The sequence below is a fragment of the Topomyia yanbarensis genome, chromosome 3 (assembly GCF_030247195.1).
Source record: "Topomyia yanbarensis strain Yona2022 chromosome 3, ASM3024719v1, whole genome shotgun sequence".
Taxonomy (NCBI): Eukaryota; Metazoa; Arthropoda; class Insecta; order Diptera; family Culicidae; genus Topomyia; species Topomyia yanbarensis.
In genome coordinates, this window is record NC_080672.1 from 62,252,582 (window position 1) to 62,278,048 (window position 25,467).

Sequence of the window (25,467 nt, forward strand, 5' to 3'; positions counted from 1 at the left end):
ATATTTTCGAAATGGTCTTGATGAAGAAATGCCAGAAATTTATGTTTGACGCCATTTTGAAGTACAAGATGGCGACTTCCGGTTCAGCGAAATTCGCTATAACCGAATAAATATGGGTATTTTCGGAATAGTTAAGTAGATGCCAGAAATTTATGTTTGACACCATTTTGATATCCGAAATGGCGACTTTCAGTTTAGCAAAACAATTTTATGTTCTCAAGTGGATTTTGTAAATTAGACATTGTACTACGCTAGACGTATAATAAGCATTTCATAAAATATTGCACAATACATTTACAAAAATTCAAACTTTTCCCTTTTTTCCAGCATCTCAACATATATAACCTCTTAATACATTCAAACCACTCGGAGCAACACAAAAATAGTGGCCACCGCGACATTTTGAACAAAAACAGTCACCGAGATGGTGAACTTCGCAAAAAAGTACCTACCGTGAAAAATCTGTGCAATCTACAATTTCGAACCTTTCCCTTTCAAGTACAAGACTAGGTTCTGGTTAGTTGGCTAGTCGATGCTGCTGCTCTCTGTGCCTCGCAAGCGTGAAAAGTGGTTTGGCTGCCGCGTCAAGAACACAGGAAAAAAAACTTTTTTCCTGCATCACACACCTACCCCAACTAAAAAGCTGGTGACATTTATCAAATAAATTACAGCCGGCGTGTATTTGTGTGTGTGTGTGTGTGTGTGTGTGTGTGTGTGTGTGAAAACAAACTTTTTTTTCGCCTACCCTCCCTACGTGATATGCGCTTACGTAACAGTGCAGCTTCGAGAGGATTTTCGGTCCGAAATCACTCGAAGTTAGTGTGTGTATGGGGGGGGGGGGGGGTAAGCGGATGGAAATGGGTTATACTTTCCGAGCAAAAACTATTTCCCGCCGCTTTCCGTTGGACCCCGGACTGCACACCCCGAAAAAAACGTGTATGTCAACGAGTCCCATAACGAGCCAAAGCGAGACAGAACGAGACTGGTGCCATCAGATGTAATCAGTCACTGTTTCCGGGAAAATTGTTGCATCATAATCACCAGAGCGGTGCGGGGTCTGGGAAAAATATTCTGCAATTCTGTTTGTTGATGCAATTTTCCTGCAACTAATTCCGAATCATTCAGTTCGGTAGATAATTGCGCAACGCTTTATTTGATAACGGCAATCGAGGATTATGAAGTTACGGGTATTCAGATCCCCCAAAAATGATTTAAACTGTACCAAAAATCCGATCCTGAAATTATTTAAATTGAAATTCACCTAACAGAAAATCACAAAGAAAAATTAATAAATGAAGCAACAAGGTAGCTCGTTCCTCGCACAATCTCCGTCGAATTAGCGCTCACAACGGGAACAGGACAAAAATCTCAGATTTCAATGACGACTAGGAAGTTGATGGTAGAGTTAAAAGAAACCAGCCAGCAACAATTCTACCGCGCAGCTTCCAACCGGAAATTGTACCCTTGAGCAGTAACTGCCACGACAAACCGAAGTAAACCGGCGACTACGCTACGACGCTGACGATGATGACGATGAACGGCACTGACGACGACTTCAACACCGTCCCTTTCAATATAGCGCAACCACCTGCGATAGTTTCATTCTAGTTCTTTTTTTTTAAATTTTACTCTCAACTTGGTTTCTTGTCCGGTTGCTCGACTTGACTGACTGACTACCGGCCGCCACCGTCGCCTACGCCGCGCGCCGGTAGTTGGTTGTGCGGCGAAACCGGAGAAGCTATTGCATCATTAAGATTTCAAACTATCCCCGGGCAAACTGACGTCGAGTGGAAGGAAATTGCTCCTCAGCCGGGTCGGCAACCGAGATCCCACGCCAGTCAGTGATTGCGTAAAGCGGGGGGGGGGGGGTCGGACGGGAAGACGGAACGGAGAAAAGAATCCGGATGTAAGTCAAGTGAGAACGATCTACGGCGAGGCTGGATTTCGGCACAGTGGACGGGGGGTCTTGGTACCTACTTTCAAGTCAAGTCGAGCCAGCAGCAAGGTATGGAATGGATGGAATTTTCAACTTCCTTCGCCTCGAAGAAGAATTGACGGACGGGCAGAGGAATGCACGTGATTTATTTACGACAACGAATGCGAGACCGAGAGGAAAGTACGGGACACAAAATCTCAGTTTCCGGCATGTTTTTCTGACTGAGGGCATGTGCGGGGAAACGGGAGCGGATCGCCTATCGCAGGAAGGGGGAATAATTGAATGGGACTTTTCCAGGAGAACTGTGAAAATGTTATGTTCCATGGTGAAAAAGCATACAGTTTCGCAGTTGGCATTCCAGGAAACTAGAGCGATGCTGGTCCTTGATACAAATTGAAATTTCTTCGTGCAATAGCACTGAGCTTGCATTTTGTTCAGAAATATACTTGGAAAAACAATCTCAATGGTAGAGTTTTAAACAATCCAAATAGAGTTTTAAACAATACAAATAAGTCGGAGTAAATTTATCTAAAAATGGTTCAAAGGTTTGGGAGCTTATTTTTTCGACAGTTGTCCTACTGGAGCTGTAGAGCTAGGTTCTCGGAAGTTCGAGAATCACATACTACAATTTGCAGACGAGACAGGCGAATGGCGCCCACTAAAACACTGCTTTAGGCCAATTGTAGTGGGCCGTGATTCTGAATGTGATATTCATTGTACGGTTCAGGTATGTGCTGGCGTCGGGACTCGTGATAGCGTGTATCATCGCGAAGGGCTCGAGCATTTGTACGTTAACGTGGTCGATCGCGTGTGCATTTGTATGTCGCGTGTGTTCTAGAAAGATTGCGCGCGGACCGTGAATCTGATACTTAATTTTTCGTGTACGGTTAAGATTCTAGAAGAAAGTGGGTTCTTCCATATCACTAGAGTTCCCAGTCATGTCGCCGTAGAGTGCGTGGTCTAGTGGATATGCGCTTTATTTTTTGATTGGTCTGGACTGGATGTATGGACCAAAGTTTGCTAGAATGAAGAATAAAGATTTCCGGACGTGACCGATTCATGATCTCGCGCGTTTGCAGGTTCGCGTTTGAGACCGCGTGTGTGTAACTTTGTATGTACTAAAACGTTCACATAATTACCGGAGTGTTATCAAGTATGCGCGATCGCGGGCATAGATGTGTGTGGGATGATCGCGAAGTGCTTAAGCGTATGTCGACGTGTTTGTCGCGTGTGCTCTCGTGTGTGTGACTTCGCTTGTTTAAATTCTATTTTGAAAACCTACGCCCATTCACATATTCGCGGACCGTCATTCATTTAGTTTTCGGTGTACGGATCACATTCTGACAGGAAGTGAGTTACCCCATATCAATAGAGTTCCCGGTCATGTCGCCATTGAACGTTTTGTCTAGTGGATATAGGAGTTATGTTCCCGACTCATGATAACGCGAGCGCGGGAGTTTGTAGGTTGACGCTTGAGATCGCGTTGGTAAGTTTATGAGCACTGAGACGTTCAGCTTATCGCCGGGGTGTAATCAAATTTGCGAGTTCGTGGGCGTAGGTAGCTTGGAAATCGCGTGGGGCTCTAACGTTTGTACGCAAATGCTCTTTTTGTGGCACAAAATTAGACATGATTACGTCAGGGAAAATTCAAGTTGTTATATGAAATCATTGATGATGTGCAATGATTGATGTAAACAGGTGTCCAACTCACACGAAAACAAGTATCACGTTTCCATGGTAGCAAAATATGCTCACTAACGCCATCTATGAACAAACAGCGGATTTAAGCTTACACACCTGGTACAAAACGAAAAATCGGAATTTAAAACAAACGACCGAAGCCAGTTCGCGATAGGTTACCGCTAATTTCATGCACCGAGCCGAAAATCTTGAATAAAAAGAATTGGGATTTTAGTTGCTTTATATTAGCCAACCTTGTTGGATGGCCGGAGACTACATTTCAATCTCGGGAGGGAAGGTAATGTATTAGGATTCAGCGAGCATCGTGGACTGACTGAAATAATTGGGAACGTGTACACTGGAAAACTGACAGTGATAGAATGACCGGAACGGTGAGAATGAAGAAACGGTAAAAATTCACCACTTTATTGGAAGAACCGAGAAAAGATATGTCCTCAAGCAGGAATCGAACCTGCGAACCTGAAGGAGGACATATCTTTTCTCAGTGCTTCCAATAAAGAGGTGAATTTTCACCGTTTCTTAATTCTTACTGTTCCGGTCATTCTCTGTCTGTTTTCCAGTGGACACGTTCCTAAAAATTCTTGGAAAAGGAATAAACAAAGACTCACGTCAAAACAAGGAATATATGTAATAATTAGTTTGTACAGCTCCGTACTAGTAACGAGGACCAATTGGTCGGTGTTAAGTCAGATCGGACGAAGTGACAAAATCTTGATTTCGAGAAAAACGGGTTTATAGTTTGAATCGCAACATCCTCTACGTCATAACTGGAAATTATTTTTTGCCATAATTCTTGTTTATGGTTACATATTTCAAATCTGCCAAAAGTCGAATGTAGCTGAAGAAATTCTTTATCCGGTGTTATAATTATCTCATTTTTTGATATTTTGCCACTTAGTTTGGTCTGACTTAACACCGACCAATCGGAGCAAAAATCTCCCACCCAGGAAAAAATTAGATTTAAGTTAAACATCATAAACATTCACCAACTATTATTTTTATATCCAATTGCTAAGTACACACAGACGGGAAAACCAATTTTGAATTATCTAACTGCAGCTCATGCCTGAAAGGTTGCCACTAATTACTTGCACCGAGCCGCAAATCTAGAACAGTTTTCGTGCGAAGCTGCACCTCTTTGACGATGAAAGTAAACCGATTTCATTCGATGGCCAGCCCGTTTTGCTTCGAACGTAAGCTGGACCAATTACAAAACCGGGGGTCCGTACGCTTGCTATGTTTGGGTACGGTAAAGCAGAATAGGTGAACAAAAAACAAAGGCCTTGCTCATTTCGAGCCGGTCTCCAGTTTCCTGTCGGACGAATCCACCGCCTACTGAGAAAGGGCTACTACACCGAAGTATCCATCCTGTTGGCTGCCGTAAGGGAATAACTTCGAAATGACGAAGAACTGACCAAATTGCTGTCCGGTGTGACCATTACCTAGGATGGTGTGTCGCTTTACATCCAGTTCATTCTGCTGCCAAAGAAGACCGAAAAGAAATTGTTTCTTTGCTGACAGGTGCAGTGATGCTAGATCCGGCCATGGCAGTAGAAATTCCTCGCGAAACCTCAAAAAAGCAGAGGAGGAATAGCTCGTGTAGATTTGTCCGCTGACAATCCCCAATGTGATGAAGACCTAAATGATTTTGCCACAACAGCAGAACGCTTGCCAGACACAGATTTATTGGGCGTTGTGTTCTGTTTATCGCAAGACGGAAAAAAAATCTAGAATAAAGTGCCATAAATTTTGAATGACAAAATCATGTGTTTCATATATATGTTCAATTTCTTCGTCAGTAATACCCACATAAAGGTTTTATTAGTGGAAATATTTGATTTTGCTTTGTGACCTTCAATCACGGTTACCGCCATGTTCCCAACTTTGAACATTATTCCTAAAACCAAAGGTTAACTCATGATAATGTAGAGAAATTCACAAAATTATAAAATGTTATTCCTGTATTCGTGAACTGTTTCATGAATCCTAGTATAGTAGGCTCGAGTACCATACGTGCCCGTGAAATAAATCACAAAACTGTAAAATATTGTTCATGAAATTATGAAACGTTATTCCTGTATTCGTGAACTGGTTCATAAATCCTACATTTTCATTTTTGCCTTTCTCAATAGAAAGGTATTGCAATTGCTCTGAAAACCGATTTCTTAATAGGGGCCCGGAGGGCCGAGTGACATATACCATTCGATTCAGTTCGTCGAGTTCGGCAAATGTCTGTGTGTCTATGTATGTGTGTGTATGTATGTGCGTTTGTGTGTGTGTACGCGAACACAATCTCACTCACTTTTCTCAGAGATGGCTGAACCGATTTTCACAGTCTTAGTCCCAAATGAAAGGTGCAACGTTCCCATAGGCTGCTGTTGAATTTCTAATGGATCCGACTTCCGGTTCCGGAATTACAGGGTGATGAGTACGATCACGCAGAAAATGTCGATTTTAATAAATTCTGCAATGAATGTATAATGGTGAAAATTTTTCCAAAATGTGACCACAACTGCTTCGATTTGTAGTACTAGGTCATTAACAGCCATTCAAAGTCTTTTTGGTCACATTGGCATTGGTCATCGGTTCGGGAAGCCCCGGCGGAAGTATCCAAATTCAGAATAACAGTCACATCGGTTTCTCGGAGATGGCTAGACCGAATCAACCAAACTTAGTCTCAAATGAAAGATGTTGCGTCCCCGTAAATGGCTATTAAATTTTATCCCGAATCGATCTCCGGTTCCGGAGTTACGGGTTGTGGCGTGCGATCGCATAGCAAATTGTGATTCAAACCGATTCTCCGATGAAAGCATAAAAAGGTGAAAATTACGCTAAAATGTTTCTCAATCAGCTTAAATTTGCAGTTCTAGGTCACCGGCGGTCAACCGAACTTTCGTTGACTACATTGACCACCACAGACGGTTCCGGAAGTGCCCGGGAAAAGCGGCCATCTTTCAAAACTAGTAATCTCATATCAGTATCTCGAAAATGGTTGGGCCGATTTTCACAAACTTAGTCCCAAATGATAGCTATATTATCCCCACAGATGTCTGTAAAATTTCGCACGGATCGCTTATATGGTTCCGGAAATATAGACTGAACCGTCCGGTCACATATGAAATTCCCATATAAGCCGGAACTCAAATTTGTTTTTTCAAGGGGGGGACCCCATGAAATTTCAGAAATCGAATTCGTATTTTTGATGCCAAACATCTTTAAAATGCATGAAACGTCGAGATTTTATGTTACTCGAAATTTTTTTTTATAATTATCGACTTTTTGGGACTTTGCCGATTTCGCACCTTTTTTCAGTTCAATATTACCGTGGCTGTTTTTTTTTTCTTTTACAAAATTTTAGAACTCGAATAATGATTTCTTTTCCTGTATATTGTTGTCATGTGATGTATAATAATAAAATGTAATATATGCATTTGAAAGCTTTTAATGAATATAAACAACGAACACATTCTCGTGTTCATGATTGAGAAAGGCACAATTGCACCGCTAGGTGGATTAAAACAGGTTTTTTTATTTTGATTATAGAGGTTTTAACCTTAGGGCCATTCGCTTCTATTCGGGATAGAAAAATCTCTTTGAAAAAAATTCTAACCTTATGTGCGGGGTTGGGAATCGAATCCCACTGTAATAGTCACGAATTACCATTCGTGCTCCTGAAATAGTCGAGATCATCAAATATTATTCATGTATTCGTGAACTGGTTCATGTTTGATATATTAGAAATCATAAACCAGTTCTCGAATACATGAATAATATCCGTGCTCGTAAAATAATGTGCTCGTGAAATAATATCATGAAAATGAGTCACATTACTCCATGTGTCAAATTTCGAAAGACAGCTCCAAAATAAAATATCGTGATAACGTGAACAGAAATTGCGAAAATCGTGACTAAGATCCTGAAATCATGAACACAAATCATACAACCTGTGACAAAAATATGAAAAATCGTGACTAAGAGTCTGGAATCATGAACATAAACCAAAATTTCTACTCGTGACTAAACTATCACGATAACGTGAATAAAACTTTTGAAAATTATGACAAAGTTCCGGAAAACAATAACATAAATCTCATTACTCGTGACTAAACTATCAAACATCGTGACTAAGATCCTGATATCATGAACATGAATGGAAATATCACGATAACGTGAATAGAATTTAAAAAATCATGACAAAGTTCCTGAAATTATGAACATGAATCTCATTACTAGTGATTAAAAAATCAAAAATCGCTCGAATAAGCTCCTGAAAACATGAACATCGTTTGACTGTCGGCTGTACATTAGGATTATGCATTAAATTATGAACAAGAATCATAACAAAAAATAAACATGTCCAGGGAATAGCAGCGGTCGACATTCGAATGTAATGCCATGTATATATTCGGAGCGGTTTTTAGATAACACAAATCGTTTCATGAATACGAGGTTTATCGGTCATAATTTCAGGAACTTAGTCACGGTTTTCCTAAATCGTTCAGTTCAGGAAATCGTGACCTGTTTTCACGAATTTATGAACGGATTTTTTCCGCGTACAGTTCCAGACGCCTGAATTGGGTCAATGTTATCCCTGCCTTGCTGTACCGATGTTCCTTTCATCTATAAACGACTTTCAATTCAAATTTCTGCCATTTTTAGCAACGCAATGAAGAAGTACACATAAACTAGACAGCTTTCTTCGAATGCAAGTGCCAGTATGGATTTATATCCATCATCAGTGTTGGGCCCCTGGCCCAGGCCCAGTGTATCCACGCATAAAGACGGTACTGCTATGCACACACACTCACGGGTGAAGCTTGCAGCCATTTATTTATTCTCATTTCAGTGGGAGAAAGAAAAACTGCATTTGAGGTAAAAATGCATTTTCCGTCCTACTCGAATCGCATTTGTCGTTTTTACTATTTTTGTGTAGGAAATCATTAATGCAATGCATTCACCCCGCTGAGTCTCTGCTCCAAAGGAAGCGAGTAAGTGACTTTCGCTGTTAGCTTTGCTCGCGGGGTGGAAAATAACGCTTCCGGGAGTAAATCCATTTCTTTTCGCAAGAAAAAAAGAGGGGGGGGGGTCAATAAATCTGCACACCTTTTGTTCGGTTTGCTGGCTTAAATCACTTCGCCTTGCCTTGGAGTAAGTTCGATAGATTCTGAAAAATGCACTCCAGAAAGTAAATTGATTTGTCCTTGCAGGGTGAAATTGTTCGGATTTATATCGCATCGGTCGGTAATGGTGGAGAAAGAAAACGGGGAACATTTTAAGTCGATAGCAAAAGAAAGGAGTTGTTTATCGAAGGCGGGACCAACCATCGATTCCGAGTTTGATGGGATGACCATCGCCGAAGAGCGGGGGGCGTAAAACTGTCAGGTCGAATTAATATCCAAATATCTTTTCACGCCACCGACAGCCGTCTGTTTCGCATCAACCGGAAGCTTCATTACCGCTAAGCCAACCTTGACAGTTTCGCCGAAATGGAACCGAAAGCCGATCATTTTTGTGCCTCATTCGCGGTACAGTACACCTCATTTTTATTCCTCCATTGCCACTACATTTTCTATGGCTGCTTTTATGGACCACCTGATGAGAATGATTTGACGAGTTAGTTAAGCGCCTATAAAAGATGGGGAAATCCGTTTTGCTGTTTGATTTTTGTTTGGAATGCCACTACATGCTTTAGGAAAGTTTTAGTACGTTGTAGCTCATACGATTTTCGCACCGGACCCGATCAGAATGAAATAACAAGATTATAACAGAACACGATTTTTGTAACATATTGTGTTATAAATTAGGTCTCGTTAGTAGTTAAAATAACAGAAATTTATAACAAGTAACAAAGCGAGATAAAGTTTTGAAATATTTCTGTTATGTGTTTCTGATCGGGGAACGTAGTATTAAATGTTTGCTTTAGTTTTTCCTACTAAACAGGCCATGACGGGTGAGCGCATCACGCGTAACGATTTGATTCTGAACGAGTTCAACGATTTTCGTAATCATAGTCATTGATTGGTGAAGCGAAAATCAAGGAGCCAAGGAGGCTTCCTTGAGGCCATTATTTTTCAATTTGGCGTTTGATCAGCACTTAAACTTACCGGTAGATTTTTTCCGCCGGGTTGCCTTGGTGTAAAAGATGAACGCCGCCAGAAAGAACACCGAGGACAGCGTTTCGGCACGGCCTACAACTCCGGTTACCTGAAACAAGAAAAGAACGCAAAAAAACCTTTAAGCAAATGCAGTATACATATAAGGACAAAGTAGGCTTCATTCTATCAAGCATAGTGGAGTGAGTGGCAGAGAGAAATTCAAAACGTTCAGCTTCCATGAAATACCCCATCTTCAGTGTATCAGTGCGAGGAAATGCATTTGCAAAGCCTAATTGAAATATGATAATCGCCAGTATCCTGCACTAATGATGTGTGATTTCCATGACCGGGGAGAGAATGTGATACCAGGAATTGATTACAATCGAGACTGATCTGGGATTTGCGATGAATTCTGATGGATGTTAAACGTCAATCAAGCAGCTTTAATACACTAGCTGTTTCAGTTTCTCAAACAAAGTTTGGTGAAGCATCACCGAGTTCGCTTCCGGATATGGCAAGTTCCATCTCAACTCACCGGCAGTAGCGGTAGACTCGCGGGAAACATTCGGCAAAACTTTGAAGTCATAAATTCATCATACCTCGTAGGTTCTACCAACAACCAGGGCGGCAACTATGGCCCACTAAAAGTGACACCCGACTTCTCTTCTGACGATTGACATCGCAGTCATACCACCTTCACTGCCAGTGGCGATGGCGGTACGAGGTCGTTCTCAACTGAACTAGAACTAGGGTTCGTCGCGGTTGCGGTAATTACCGCAACCGCGCGGTATTTACCGCACCCGCACCGCAAAAACTGCGGTGCGGTGAGACACTTTTTCTCGCGGATGCGGTGCGGGAAATGTGCTTTTACCGCGCGGTATTACCGCAACAGCACTTAAGAAAATAATTGATAAAATCTGCAGTCTGCATTAAAAAGTGAATTAAAACTTTGACTTTTACCATTTAAGAACGACGCAACTTATTAATTTACAATAGGGAAACATAATAAACATTTAATTGCTCTAATTTCAATGGACTTGACAATGATTTGAATTTTACTAAAAAATAAAATCTATAAGCTGTGTCCAATATAATTTGGCATCATTATTTTTACAATATATTTTGAACACCTTGAAAAATTTACGAACCTTTTCACATATATAAAATGCATTCCAATCATTGGAAAACAATTGAATTGTACTGTCAAATCCAATTTATGGAAAATTACAACTTATACAATTTTAAGGGAGCAATCTTAGTATTTGAATAAGAATACATCCATTTCTTGAAAAATACGAAGTAAGTGTTTTGAGGTATTTTGTTCCTAAAATCCTCTATTCGTAATAACATTTCTGCTGTATGCTGTAAATCATACATCTTTTGCAGTTTTTCAAATGTCCTTCAACAACTCTGTACCGGTTGAGATGGGTTGGATACTTGTTATGTTATGTGTAGAATGATTTCTGCAACTAAAAAGCATCTGAATGTCAAAATTTTATGTCAAATTTACGTTGACAATCAATCTGACAATTATTAGAGATGTGGATAGATGTAATTACACTACTAACGTCTCCTTTGGAGAGTTTTTGGCATCTGTCAGTCAGTCCAACTAACGAATCAAATTCGTTAGTTGGACAGAGGTGTGACCCTACCAACGAATCACGACTATACAAGCGAGAACACGCCAATTGTTTAAAAAAACAATTTTAAGCTTAAGCCAAACATGAACCGCCATGTTTGAAAAACGCAAAAAATAACCAAGTCCATTTCAGCCGCCAGAAAATTTGCCTAAGTGTTGAAATTGCCTTTAAACCGCATTCGCAAATTGCATTTGTCCCTAGGGGCAATTAGCACAGGCGATTTGAGTCAAACGTCAAACTTTTTAAATCGCCTGACCATGTTCGTCCGCATTTTTTGACAGGGTTGTCTCCACTATAAAAAGTCATACGCCCTTTCGAAAATTATTTTGACGTTTCAAAGACACGTGTGTTAGTAGGTCGATATATTGTTATTATTTTTTTTGCATTGAAAAATAGGACGATTATAGGAACTGCGATGAGATGAACATTGGCGCAATGAGATGAAATAAGGGGCATGGCGGTGACAACTTAAAAGCATTATTTAGTGAGTTTAATATAAAAATTTCAGTGTTTCAGCTTTTCAGGTCGATTGTCGATGTGTAACAATGTATGTTTCATTAAAACTTTTATTTGTTGCTATGGATATATGGAAATAATCATACTTTTCCGCAAACACGCTACTAATGAGATGAATAAGGGAGCGTCAACCCTAATTAAATTAAAAGTTTTCCTATTAATTGCTGCGGAAGAACGTTTTTGTATGTAAAATGATGAAATACAGCTATATTTCATAGGACTTCAGTGCTATGCTAATATTTACCTTATTTCGAAAGTATTTATCTCAAAATGTACGGCATTTTATTAATAAAACTTGCAAAGTTGATATTTTTTAATAAATGTTACATTCTGAGGAGTCCGTCAAAGTTAATTTTTGTGTAAATAAGAATAATATTTTATTATATATTGTTATACAAAATAATGAATAATTTTTCAACACACTTTTCAAAAATACAGAATTTTACCGCATTTACCGCATTACCGCGCGGTGCGGTGCGGTAAATGCAGTGCGGTTGCGGTAAGCGGTGCGGTTTTATTATTTTTTTGCGGTTGCGGTGCGGACTATCCATTTACCGCCCACATCCGCACCGCGACGAACCCTAACTAGAACTCATTAATGGGACAAGGGTAGGATAGAGGGCCGCCACCGCCGGTGGAATCATTTATCTTTTGTCATGTGTCACAGCAGGCTCCGACCTCTCACACACCCAAAGAGTCAAACACCGCGGGAGGATGGGCGGTAAATGTTTGTAGTCCGTACAGGGGAAGATGTTCGCGTGTTTCACGCCGTTTGACAACCAAATATCCATTCCACCCAAATTTGATCCCTTCGAGCGGCGGATGGTTGTGTACAGTCTGGTTTCGCCCCGTCAGGTATTGTTCGGGAAGTGGCACATAAACGGGATCAGATAACTAGTGTACGTGTGTGTGTTTCAATGCGTAAGCACCGACAATCATGTAAGGTGAATGCTCAAGCTAGCGATATGATTCCTGCCGGTCCTAGCTAGTCGAAGGCAGAGCAAGCACCACAGCCTGCTGCGAGCTGAATGATGAAGAAAAGTAGCTCCGTTTTTGGTGGCAGCCATGTGACATACACACACTGCACACTGCTCTCGATCGATAAGCAAACCAGGTCACGCCGTTTTACACTCGCTGCTGCATTTCGCTTGCTCAGCTGAAGCTGAAAGGCAGGCACACGTTCGGAAGGGCCATTTGTCACGTGAAGGAGAAAATTGCATTTCGGGTTGTGTCATTCGGTACCCATGGGGGCGGGCGGGGCTGGTTGGTTATCGGATATGGGTGGCAACGTTGTACCGAAATCGAATCGAATGTGAAGATGTCAAAATCGAATTGGTCTGTGGAATGTTTTTAGTTTAGAAGCTTTGACAGGTTAGCGAGAGTTATGGGATGGCGAAATGAAAGGCAATTTTTTTTTCTTTTTTTTTTGCTATCGCATATCAGGCGAACTGGAGCAATCCGCGCAGATTGGTTATTTTTTGTTATAACTTTATTAGAAAATGATATGAAGGAAATGTGTGAGGCCGTTCGAGAACTGAAAACGGCACATAAAAGTCAAGAGTGACCGGCTGAACGAAACAATCCACTGCGGGATCGGGCCCCATCTTCAAGAGGATTCCCTAAATCGAGTATAGTAACTATTGAGGCATAATGATCCTCAATGCCACCTACAAGGTACTCTTCCGTATTCTGTTTAGCAAACTGCACCCGTTGGCGGGAGCCTTTGTCGCCGAGGTCTCGAGAAGAACGAACAGCAAGAGGCCAAATCATTACCCGCCAAGAATTACGGATACATTCCAGGAACACAATTTGCTGGTTAAACATCTATTGGTGGATTTCAAGCCGACGTAAGATTCAATACGACGTAACGAAACGAATTGAGGGACGTCATACTTGAATACGGCTTGCCGATAAAGCTAAGCTGATATGAATAACGCAGGATGAATCAAAATCTAGCTTCAAGATAACCGAGGAAACATTCGACTCGTATGTGACGCTAGATGCGTTGAAGCAGGATGATGTACTCTCTCAATCTATTGTTCAACATAGCACTCGAAGGGGAGATAAGGAGATTTGATGTAAAAGAAAAACGAAACCATCGAGATCTCAGTGAAGATGTAAAAAGGTGGAATTAAAAGGGTAATGAGGTCCAGAAGTAAACATGTAAAAAGGTAAAAAGGTAAATATGTAGAGTTAAAGAACTAAAAAATTAAAGTTAAAGAGCTACAGAGCTAAAGAATTAAAGAGCCAAAGAACTAAAGTGCTAAGGAGCTAAAGAGTGAAGGAGTGAATGAGTTCAGGGGTTAAAGAGCTAAAGGGCCAAAAAGCAAAAGAGATAAAGCGCTAAAAAGCTAAAGAACTAAAGAGCGAAATAGTTAAAGAACACAAGAGCTAGAGGTAAAGAGTCAAAAAACTAAAGAGGGAAAGTAAAAATAGAGCTAAAGAGCTAAAGCACTAAAAAGCTACAGAGCTAAAAAGCGAAAGAGCTAAAGAGCTAAAAAGCGAAAGAGCTAAAGAGCAAAAAAGCGAGAGCGAAAGAGCTACAGTTAAAGAGCTAGAGAGAGAGAGAGAGAGAGAGAGAGAGAGAGAGCAAAAAAGCCAAAGAGATAAAGAGTGACAAAGCTAAAGCGATAAAGAGCGACAGAGCAAATGGGATAATGAGCGAAAAAGCGAAAAATTGAAAGCTCGACAGAGCTAAATATCTAAAGTGTTACCGGGACACAGAGCCGAAGAGCTAAAGAGCTCAAAAGGTAAAGAAATAAAGAGCTAAATAGCTAATAAAATAGAGCTAAAGTGTTCAGGAGCTAAAAGGCTGCAAACCTAAAAAGGAAAGAGCTAACGGGCTAACGAGCTAAAGAACTAAACAGATAAAGAGATAGAGACAAAGAGCTAAAGAACTACAGAGCTGAAGAGATACAGAGCAAAAGAGAGAAAGAGCTGAAGAGCAAAATATCGAAAGAGCGAAAGAGTTAAAGAGCAAAAGTACAAAAGAGAAAAAAGACAAAAAGCTAAAAAGCTGAAGAACTAAAAAGCTAATGAGCGAAAGAGCTAAAGATCGAAAGAGCTAAACAGCTACAGAGCTAAATATCGAAAAAGTGAAAGAGCTAAAAAGCTAGAGCTACAAAGTTAATGTGCTCCAGAGCTGAAGAGAGAGAGGAGCAAAAAATCTAGAGGTAAAGAGCCAAAAAGCTAAAGAGCTGAAGAACGAAAGAGCTAGAGGCTAAAAGGCAAGCTCTTTGCCTTTTTCAGCTAAACAGCTGAAGAGCTAAAGAACTAAAAAGCTAAGCTTTTAAGCTTTTAAGCTTTTAAGCTTTTAAGCTTTTAAGCTTTTAAGCTTTTAAGCTTTTAAGCTTTTAAGCTTTTAAGCTTTTAAGCTTTTAAGCTTTTAAGCTTTTAAGCTTTTAAGCTTTTAGCTTTTAAGCTTTTAAGCTTTTAAGCTTTTAAGCTTTTAAGCTTTTAAGCTTTTAAGCTTTTAAGCTTTTAAGCTTTTAAGCTTTTAAGCTTTTAAGCTTTTAAGCTTTTAAGCTTTTAAGCTTTTAAGCTTTTAAGCTTTTAAGCTTTTAAGCTTTTAAGCTTTTAAGCTTTTAAGCTTTTAAGCTTTTAAGCTTTTAAGCTTTTAAGCTTTTAAGCTTTTAAGCTTTTAAGCTTTTAAGCTTTTAAGCGTTTAAGCTTTTAAGCTTTTAAGCTTTTAAGCTTTTAAGCTTTTAAGCTTTTAAGCTTTTAAGCTTTTAAGCTTTTAAGCTTTTAAGCTTTTAAGCTTTTAAGCTTTTAAGCTTTTAAGCTTTTAAGCTTTTAAGCTTTTAAGCTTTTAAGCTTTTAAGCTTTTAAGCTTTTAAGCTTTTAAGCTTTTAAGCTTTTAAGCTTTTAAGCTTTTAAGCTTTTAAGCTTTTAAGCTTTTAAGCTTTTAAGCTTTTAAGCTTTTAAGCTTTTAAGCTTTTAAGCTTTTAAGCTTTTAAGCTTTTAAGCTTTTAAGCTTTTAAGCTTTTAAGCTTTTAAGCTTTTAAGCTTTTAAGCTTTTAAGCTTTTAAGCTTTTAAGCTTTTAAGCTTTTAAGCTTTTAAGCTTTTAAGCTTTTAAGCTTTTAAGCTTTTAAGCTTTTAAGCTTTTAAGCTTTTAAGCTTTTAAGCTTTTAAGCTTTTAAGCTTTTAAGCTTTTAAGCTTTTAAGCTTTTAAGCTTTTAAGCTTTTAAGCTTTTAAGCTTTTAAGCTTTTAAGCTTTTAAGCTTTTAAGCTTTTAAGCTTTTAAGCTTTTAAGCTTTTAAGCTTTTAAGCTTTTAAGCTTTTAAGCTTTTAAGCTTTTAAGCTTTTAAACTTTTAAACTTTTAAACTTTTAAACTTTTAAACTTTTAAACTTTTAAACTTTTAAACTTTTAAACTTTTAAACTTTTAAACTTTTAAACTTTTAAACTTTTAAACTTTTAAACTTTTAAACTTTTAAACTTTTAAACTTTTAAACTTTTAAACTTTTAAACTTTTAAACTTTTAAACTTTTAAACTTTTAAACTTTTAAACTTTTAAACTTTTAAACTTTTAAACTTTTAAACTTTTAAACTTTTAAACTTTTAAACTTTTAAACTTTTAAACTTTTAAACTTTTAAACTTTTAAACTTTTAAACTTTTAAACTTTTAAACTTTTAAACTTTTAAACTTTTAAACTTTTAAACTTTTAAACTTTTAAACTTTTAAACTTTTAAACTTTTAAACTTTTAAACTTTTAAACTTTTAAACTTTTAAACTTTTAAACTTTTAAACTTTTAAACTTTTAAACTTTTAAACTTTTAAACTTTTAAACTTTTAAACTTTTAAACTTTTAAACTTTTAAACTTTTAAACTTTTAAACTTTTAAACTTTTAAACTTTTAAACTTTTAAACTTTTAAACTTTTAAACTTTTAAACTTTTAAACTTTTAAACTTTTAAACTTTTAAACTTTTAAACTTTTAAACTTTTAAACTTTTAAACTTTTAAACTTTTAAACTTTTAAACTTTTAAACTTTTAAACTTTTAAACTTTTAAACTTTTAAACTTTTAAACTTTTAAACTTTTAAACTTTTAAACTTTTAAACTTTTAAACTTTTAAACTTTTAAACTTTTAAACTTTTAAACTTTTAAACTTTTAAACTTTTAAACTTTTAAACTTTTAAACTTTTAAACTTTTAAACTTTTAAACTTTTAAACTTTTAAACTTTTAAACTTTTAAACTTTTAAACTTTTAAACTTTTAAACTTTTAAACTTTTAAACTTTTAAACTTTTAAACTTTTAAACTTTTAAACTTTTAAACTTTTAAACTTTTAAACTTTTAAACTTTTAAACTTTTAAACTTTTAAACTTTTAAACTTTTAAACTTTTAAACTTTTAAACTTTTAAACTTTTAAACTTTTAAACTTTTAAACTTTTAAACTTTTAAACTTTTAAACTTTTAAACTTTTAAACTTTTAAACTTTTAAACTTTTAAACTTTTAAACTTTTAAACTTTTAAACTTTTAAACTTTTAAACTTTTAAACTTTTAAACTTTTAAACTTTTAAACTTTTAAACTTTTAAACTTTTAAACTTTTAAACTTTTAAACTTTTAAACTTTTAAACTTTTAAACTTTTAAACTTTTAAACTTTTAAACTTTTAAACTTTTAAACTTTTAAACTTTTAAACTTTTAAACTTTTAAACTTTTAAACTTTTAAACTTTTAAACTTTTAAACTTTTAAACTTTTAAACTTTTAAACTTTTAAACTTTTAAACTTTTAAACTTTTAAACTTTTAAACTTTTAAACTTTTAAACTTTTAAACTTTTAAACTTTTAAACTTTTAAACTTTTAAACTTTTAAACTTTTAAACTTTTAAACTTTTAAACTTTTAAACTTTTAAACTTTTAAACTTTTAAACTTTTAAACTTTTAAACTTTTAAACTTTTAAACTTTTAAACTTTTAAACTTTTAAACTTTTAAACTTTTAAACTTTTAAACTTTTAAACTTTTAAACTTTTAAACTTTTAAACTTTTAAACTTTTAAACTTTTAAACTTTTAAACTTTTAAACTTTTAAACTTTTAAACTTTTAAACTTTTAAACTTTTAAACTTTTAAACTTTTAAACTTTTAAACTTTTAAACTTTTAAACTTTTAAACTTTTAAACTTTTAAACTTTTAAACTTTTAAACTTTTAAACTTTTAAACTTTTAAACTTTTAAACTTTTAAACTTTTAAACTTTTAAACTTTTAAACTTTTAAACTTTTAAACTTTTAAACTTTTAAACTTTTAAACTTTTAAACTTTTAAACTTTTAAACTTTTAAACTTTTAAACTTTTAAACTTTTAAACTTTTAAACTTTTAAACTTTTAAACTTTTAAACTTTTAAACTTTTAAACTTTTAAACTTTTAAACTTTTAAACTTTTAAACTTTTAAACTTTTAAACTTTTAAACTTTTAAACTTTTAAACTTTTAAACTTTTAAACTTTTAAACTTTTAAACTTTTAAACTTTTAAACTTTTAAACTTTTAAACTTTTAAACTTTTAAACTTTTAAACTTTTAAACTTTTAAACTTTTAAACTTTTAAACTTTTAAACTTTTAAACTTTGAAACTTTGAAACTTTGAAACTTTGAAACTTTGAAACTTTGAAACTTTGAAACTTTGAAACTTTGAAACTTTGAAACTTTGAAACTTTGAAACTTTGAAACTTTGAAACTTTGAAACTTTGAAACTTTGAAACTTTGAAACTTTGAAACTTTGAAACTTTGAAACTTTGAAACTTTGAAACTTTGAAACTTTGAAACTTTGAAACTTTGAAACTTTGAAACTTTGAAACTTTGAAACTTTGAAACTTTGAAACTTTGAAACTTTGAAACTTTGAAACTTTGAAGCTTTGAAACTTTGAAGCTTTGAAACTTTGAAGCTTTGAAACTTTGAAGCTTTGAAACTTTGAGGCTTTGAAGCTTTGAAACTTTGAAGCTTTGAAACTTTGAAGCTTTGAAACTTTGAAGCTTTGAAACTTTGAAGCTTTGAAACTTTGAAGCTTTGAAACTTTGAAGCTTTGAAACTTTGAAGCTTTCAAACTTTGAAGCTTTGAAACTTTGAAGCTTTGAAACTTTGAAGCTTTGAAACTTTGAAGCTTTGAAACTTTGAAGCTTTGAAACTTTGAAGCTTTGAAACTTTGAAGCTTTGAAACTTTGAAGCTTTGAAACTTTGAGGCTTTGAAACTTTGAAGCTTTGAAACTTTGAAGCTTTGAAGCTTCAAAGTTTCAAAGCTTCAAAGCTTCAAAGCTTCAAAGCTTCAAAGCTTCAAAGCTTCAAAGCTTCAAAGCTTCAAAGTTTCAAAGCTTCAAAGTTTCAAAGCCTCAAAGTTTCAAAGCTTCAAAGTTTCAAAGCTTTGAAGCTGAAGCTTTAAAGCTTTGAAGCTTTCAAGCCTTGAAGCTTTCAAGCCTTGAAGCTTTGAAGCTTTGAAGCTTTGAAGCCTTGAAGCTTTGAAGCTTTGAAGCTTTGAAGCTTTCAAGCTTTCAAGCTTTGAAGCTTAAAAGCTTAAAAGCTTAAAAGCTAGAAAAGCTTAAAAACTAGAAAAGCTTAAAAGCTAGAAAAGCTTAAAAGCTAGAAAAGCTTAAAAGCTAGAAAAGCTTAAAAGCTAGAAAAGCTTAAAAGCTAGAAAAGCTTAAAAGCTAGAAAAGCTTAAAAGCTAGAAAAGCTTAAAAGCTAGAAAAGCTTAAAAGCTAGAAAAGCTTAAAAGCTAGAAAAGCTTAAAAGCTAGAAAAGCTTAAAAGCTAGAAAAGCTTAAAAGCTAGAAAAGCTTAAAAGCTAGAAAAGCTTAAAAGCTAGAAAAGCTTAAAAGCTAGAAAAGCTTAAAAGCTAGAAAAGCTTTAAAGCTAGAAAAGCTAGAAAAGCTTAAAAGCTAGAAAAGCTTAAAAGCTTAAAAGCTAGAAAAGCTTAAAAGCTAGAAAAGCTTAAAAGCTAGAAAAGCTTAAAAGCTAGAAAAGCTTAAAAGCTAGAAAAGCTTAAAAGCTAGAAAAGCTTAAAAGCTAGAAAAGCTTAAAAGCTAGAAAAGCTTAAAAGCTAGAAAAGCTTAAAAGCTAGAAAAGCTTAAAAGCTAGAAAAGCTTAAAAGCTAGAGAAGCTTAAAAGCTAGAAAAGCTTAAAAGCTAGAAAAGCTTAAAAGCTAGAAAAGCTTAAAAGCTAGAAAAGCTTAAAAGCTAGAAAAGCTTAAAAGCTAGAAAAGCTTAAAAGCTAGAAAAGCTTTAAAGCTAGAAAAGCTTTAAAGCTAGAAAAGCTTAAAAGCTAGAAAAGCTTAAAAGCTTAAAAGCTAGAAAAGCTTAAAAGCTAGAAAAGCTTAAAAGCTAGAAAAGCTTAAAAGCTAGAAAAGCTTAAAAGCTAGAAAAGCTTAAAAGCTAGAAAAGCTTAAAAGCTAGAAAAGCTTAAAAGCTAGAAAAGCTTAAAAGCTAGAAAAGCTTAAAAGCTAGAAAAGCTTAAAAGCTAGAAAAGCTTAAAAGCTAGAAAAGCTTAAAAGCTAGAAAAGCTTAAAAGCTAGAAAAGCTTAAAAGCTAGAAAAGCTTAAAAGCTAGAAAAGCTTAAAAGCTAGAAAAGCTTAAAAGCTAGAAAAGCTTAAAAGCTAGAAAAGCTTAAAAGCTAGAAAAGCTTAAAAGCTAGAAAAGCTTAAAAGCTAGAAAAGCTTAAAAGCTAGAAAAGCTTAAAAGCTAGAAAAGCTTAAAAGCTAGAAAAGCTTAAAAGCTAGAAAAGCTAGAAAAGCTTAAAAGCTAGAAAAGCTTAAAAGCTAGAAAAGCTTAAAAGCTAGAAAAGCTTAAAAGCTAGAAAAGCTTAAAAGCTAGAAAAGCTTAAAAGCTAGAAAAGCTAGAAAAGCTAGAAAAGCTAGAAAAGCTAGAAAAGCTAGAAAAGCTAGAAAAGCTAGAAAAGCTAGAAAAGCTAGAAAAGCTAGAAAAGCTAGAAAAGCTAGAAAAGCTAGAAAAGCTAGAAAAGCTAGAAAAGCTAGAAAAGCTAGAAAAGCTAGAAAAGCTAGAAAAACTAGAAAAGCTAGAAAAGCTAGAATAGCTAGAAAAGCTAGAAAAGCTAGAAAAGCTAGAAAAGCTAGAAAAGCTAGAAAAGCTAGAAAAGCTAGAAAAGCTAGAAAAGCTAGAAAAGCTAGAAAAGCTAGAAAAGCTAGAAAAGCTAGAAAAGCTAGAAAAGCTAGAAAAGCTAGAAAAGCTAGAAAAGCTAGAAAAGCTAGAAAAGCTAGAAAAGCTAGAAAAGCTAGAAAAGCTAGAAAAGCTAGAAAAGCTAGAAAAGCTAGAAAAGCTAGAAAAGCTAGAAAAGCTAGAAAAGCTAGAAAAGCTAGAAAAGCTAGAAAAGCTAGAAAAGCTAGAAAAGCTAGAAAAGCTAGAAAAGCTAGAAAAGCTAGAAAAGCTAGAAAAGCTAGAAAAGCTAGAAAAGCTAGAAAAGCTAGAAAAGCTAGAAAAGCTAGAAAAGCTAGAAAAGCTAGAAAAGCTAGAAAAGCTAGAGAAGCTAGAAAAGCTAGAAAAGCTAGAAAAGCTAGAAAAGCTAGAAACGCTAGAAAAGCTAGAAAAGCTAGAAAAGCTAGAAAAGCTAGAAAAGCTAGAAAAGCTAGAAAAGCTAGAAAAGCTAGAAAAGCTTAAAAGCTAGAAAAGCTAGAAAAGCTTAAAAGCCAGAAAAGCTTAAAAGCCAGAAAAGCTTAAAAGCTAGAAAAGCTTAAAAGCTAGAAAAGCTAGAAAAGCTTAAAAGCTAGAAAAGCTTAAAAGCTAGAAAAGCTTAAAAGCTAGAAAAGCTTAAAAGCTTAAAAGCTAGAAAAGCTTAAAAGCTAGAAAAGCTTAAAAGCTAGAAAAGCTTAAAAGCTAGAAAAGCTAGAAAAGCTTAAAAGCCAGAAAAGCTTAAAAGCTAGAAAAGCTAGAAAAGCTTAAAAGCCAGAAAAGCTTAAAAGCCAGAAAAGCTTAAAAGCTAGAAAAGCTTAAAAGCTAGAAAAGCTTAAAAGCCAGAAAAGCTTAAAAGCCAGAAAAGCTTAAAAGCTAGAAAAGCTTAAAAGCCAGAAAAGTTTAAAAGCTAGAAAAGCTAGAAAAGCTTAAAAGCTAGAAAAGCTTAAAAGCTAGAAAAGCTTAAAAGCTAGAAAAGCTTAAAAGCTTAAAAGCTAGAAAAGCTTAAAAGCTAGAAAAGCTTAAAAGCTAGAAAAGCTTAAAAGCTAGAAAAGCTAGAAAAGCTTAAAAGCCAGAAAAGTTTAAAAGCTAGAAAAGCTAGAAAAGCTTAAAAGCCAGAAAAGCTTAAAAGCCAGAAAAGCTTAAAAGCTAGAAAAGCTAGAAAAGCTTAAAAGCTAGAAAAGCTAGAAAAGCTTAAAAGCCAGAAAAGCTTAAAAGCTAGAAAAGCTTAAAAGCTAGAAAAGCTTAAAAGCTAGAAAAGCTTAAAAGCTAGAAAAGCTTAAAAGCTTAAAAGCTAGAAAAGCTTAAAAGCTAGAAAAGCTTAAAAGCTAGAAAAGCTTAAAAGCTAGAAAAGCTTAAAAGCTAGAAAAGCTTAAAAGCTAGAAAAGCTTAAAAGCTAGAAAAGCTTAAAAGCTAGAAAAGCTTAAAAGCTAGAAAAGCTTAAAAGCTAGAAAAGCTTAAAAGCTAGAAAAGCTTAAAAGCTAGAAAAGCTTAAAAGCTAGAAAAGCTTAAAAGCTAGAAAAGCTTAAAAGCTAGAAAAGCTTAAAAGCTAGAAAAGCTAGAAAAACTTAAAAGCTAGAAAAGCTTAAAAGCTAGAATAGCTTAAAAGCTAGAAAAGCTTAAAAGCTAGAAAAGCTTAAAAGCTAGAAAAGCTTAAAAGCTAGAAAAGCTTAAAAGAGCTGAAGATCGAAAAGCTAGAGTTAAAAAGCTAAAGAGTTAAAGTGCTTAAAAGCTATTGAGCTATAGAGCTAAAGAGCTAAGCAACAAAAGCGCTAAAGAACTAAAGAACTTAAGAACAAAAGAGCTTAAGAGGTAAGGAGTTTAAGACGTAAAGCGAAAAGAGCTGCGGAGCTAAAGATCTAAACAGTCAAAGAACTAAAGAGCTGAAGAGCTACAGTGCTAAAGAACTAAAGAGCTACAAAGCAAAAGAGCAAAAAAATAAAAAAAATAAAAGAGCAAAAGTGCTTAGCAGCTAAAGAGGAGAAGAGATAGAAACTAAAGAGCTAACAAGCTAAAAAGAGGTAAAGAGAAAAAGAGGTAAAAAGTCGAAGTTTTGAAAAAGACGAACAACTATGGAACAACATTACCCTGCCGCGAATTCTGGACACATACCAGGAACACAAATCGCTGATTCAACATTTGTTTCTGGATCTCAAGGTCGGTTAAATGAGTAAAACGGGTAAAACGGATAAAATGGGTAAATTGAGAAAACCGGGTAAAACGGAAAAACATGTGAAACGAGTAAAATTGGAAAACGAATAAAACAAGCAAAATGGGTGAAACGAGTAAAACGGGTAATACAAGAAAAATTAGCAACATGAGTAAAACGAGTATAATGAGCTAAACGAGTAAATCGAGAAAAACGAGTGAGACGAGTAAAACGAGTTAAACGGGTAAAGCGAGCGAAACAAGTAAAACGAGTAAACCAATTAAAACGAGCAAAACGGGCAATACAAGTAAAACTATCAAAACGAGTGGAACGAGCTAAATGTGTAAAACAAGTATATCGAGTAAAACGAGTAAAACTGGTATTACGCCAAAAACGAGTAAAATGAGTTAAGCAAGTAAAATGAGTAAAACGGATAAACGGATAAAAAGGAGTAAATTGAGAAAACCGGGCAAACTGATAAAACAGGTAAAACGAGTAAAATGGGTATAACCGGAAAAACGCATAAAACAAGACAAGACAAGACAAGTAAAACAAGTTAAACGAGTAAAACGGGTAAAATGAATAAAACGACTAAAATAATAAAATAGTAAAACGAATAAAAAAGTAGAAGAGTAAAGTAGCAAAGGAGTGATGGAACAAATTGGTCAAATAGTAAAAACAAGAGTAAATAATTAAAATAAATAAGAGTGAAATAGGGAATCCGTAAAAGAGGGGAAAAGTAAGGCAATAATTAACGCAACAAATGCACAAAAGCCTGAATGTGATTGTAAATGTAAAAGTAGCGAAATAAAAGTGTTAAGGAGTAGAGGAACAAAGGACTATACTGGAGTAAATGAGCAAAGCAGTAAAAGTAAAATTTATAAAGAAACAAAAAGTGGAAAATGGAAATTTGTGTAAGGAAAAAAAACAAGTTAAAGTTTGAAAGGGTAGAAGATAATTTTAGTGAAGGAATAAATTAGTAATATAGTAAACTAGCTAATACCCATCGCGCGTTGCTGCGATTTTCAACGAAATAGGAGGAAAACATAATTCGTTCCGTAGCGCCATCTGGCGGGCAGATAATCCCCAACCAATAGCACAAAAACACGCTCCATAACAAATGCCTACTGTGTATAAATTTTTACGGAAATCTGTTAAGCCGTTTGGGAATCTATAAATCATATACATACAAACTTTGACTTTTATAGATATAGATAGATAGATAGATAGATTAATTGAAAAGTTAATTAGTAAAACCGTAAATCCGTCAAAAGGTAAGATAGTTAGGAGCGAAGGAGAGAAAAAAGCAAATAAGCCCCTGGTTCAAGGGGCAATGTAGTGAAAGAGTAAATATGCGAAAGAACTCAGTGAGAAGAGAATTAATAAACGCAAAAACCTACGATAAAGGAGCAAAGAGGCGGAAGAGCAAAGGGACAAAGAGAAAAATGAGCTACGGAGAACAATTTCAAATAAGTAACGTATTAACAAAGAAAATTTAGAAGAGATTTGAAGGAACAAAGAACTAGGAAGCAACGGAGCAAATAAATTGACGGTAAGAAACATTCTAATTTGTATTTCGAATCTGCTTCTAATTTCAATGCGGGTACAGAGATATAATTATAATTTGGAGTATAGCTACTAATTTGCTCTTCATTTCCGAAAAATTCCGCACTGAGAAATTCCAACTAACTTATCAATGCTTATTACGATCGAAACTTGAACAACTTGCAACATTTTAGCCCTGATTACTGTCATCAACTGAACCGCTACACTCGAGCGTGCTGCTAATGTCTTTCGCTGAAGGTTTTGCAGTGAATTTGCCGCTTCAGCTAATAGCAGCAGCAGCAGTGCATCAAGTGCACCAATTGCACCCCCTCAATATTTACGGACTAAAGCTCGTTAAGAATCGTTACTCGCTACGAGAGGATGATGCCATCCTTGTCATCGTAGTTATCGTCAACTCTATCGCTGTACGTATAGTCAAATTGCCATAACGATACGTGGTGTACGCCAATAATGTGTGCTGGTGGTGCCAAGTTCTAAGGATACGGTACTGGTGCTCCTCGTCAACCACTGCTGCTGCTGCTGCAACTACTAATACAGTACCCCGCGCTATAGTGGATCGGAACGGCACAAGTGACGTGACGTGGCAGGGAAGATACACTGGGGGTTGGGGTTCATCCTAATAAGCATCCAACAACATTCCAGATGCTAGATCGTTTGGGAGTCACTGCACCGACGACGACGTCATCATTATCATCACCGACCAACACACACCGCACCAATCCACCGCACATCAACAGCTCCGTAACGTGT

At 35.5% G+C, this 25,467-nt stretch overlaps 1 protein-coding gene across 1 annotated transcript in view; it reads right to left on the reverse strand.

The window, feature by feature from the left end:
- Positions 1–25,467, reverse strand: part of LOC131689747 (protein O-mannosyl-transferase Tmtc3-like) — a 731,596-nt gene that overhangs the window by 398,475 nt on the left and 307,654 nt on the right. The window contains exon 5 of the mRNA XM_058975042.1: positions 9,742–9,841. Within this exon, the coding sequence (XP_058831025.1) occupies positions 9,742–9,841 (100 nt within the window). The remainder of the gene's footprint in view (positions 1–9,741; positions 9,842–25,467) is intronic.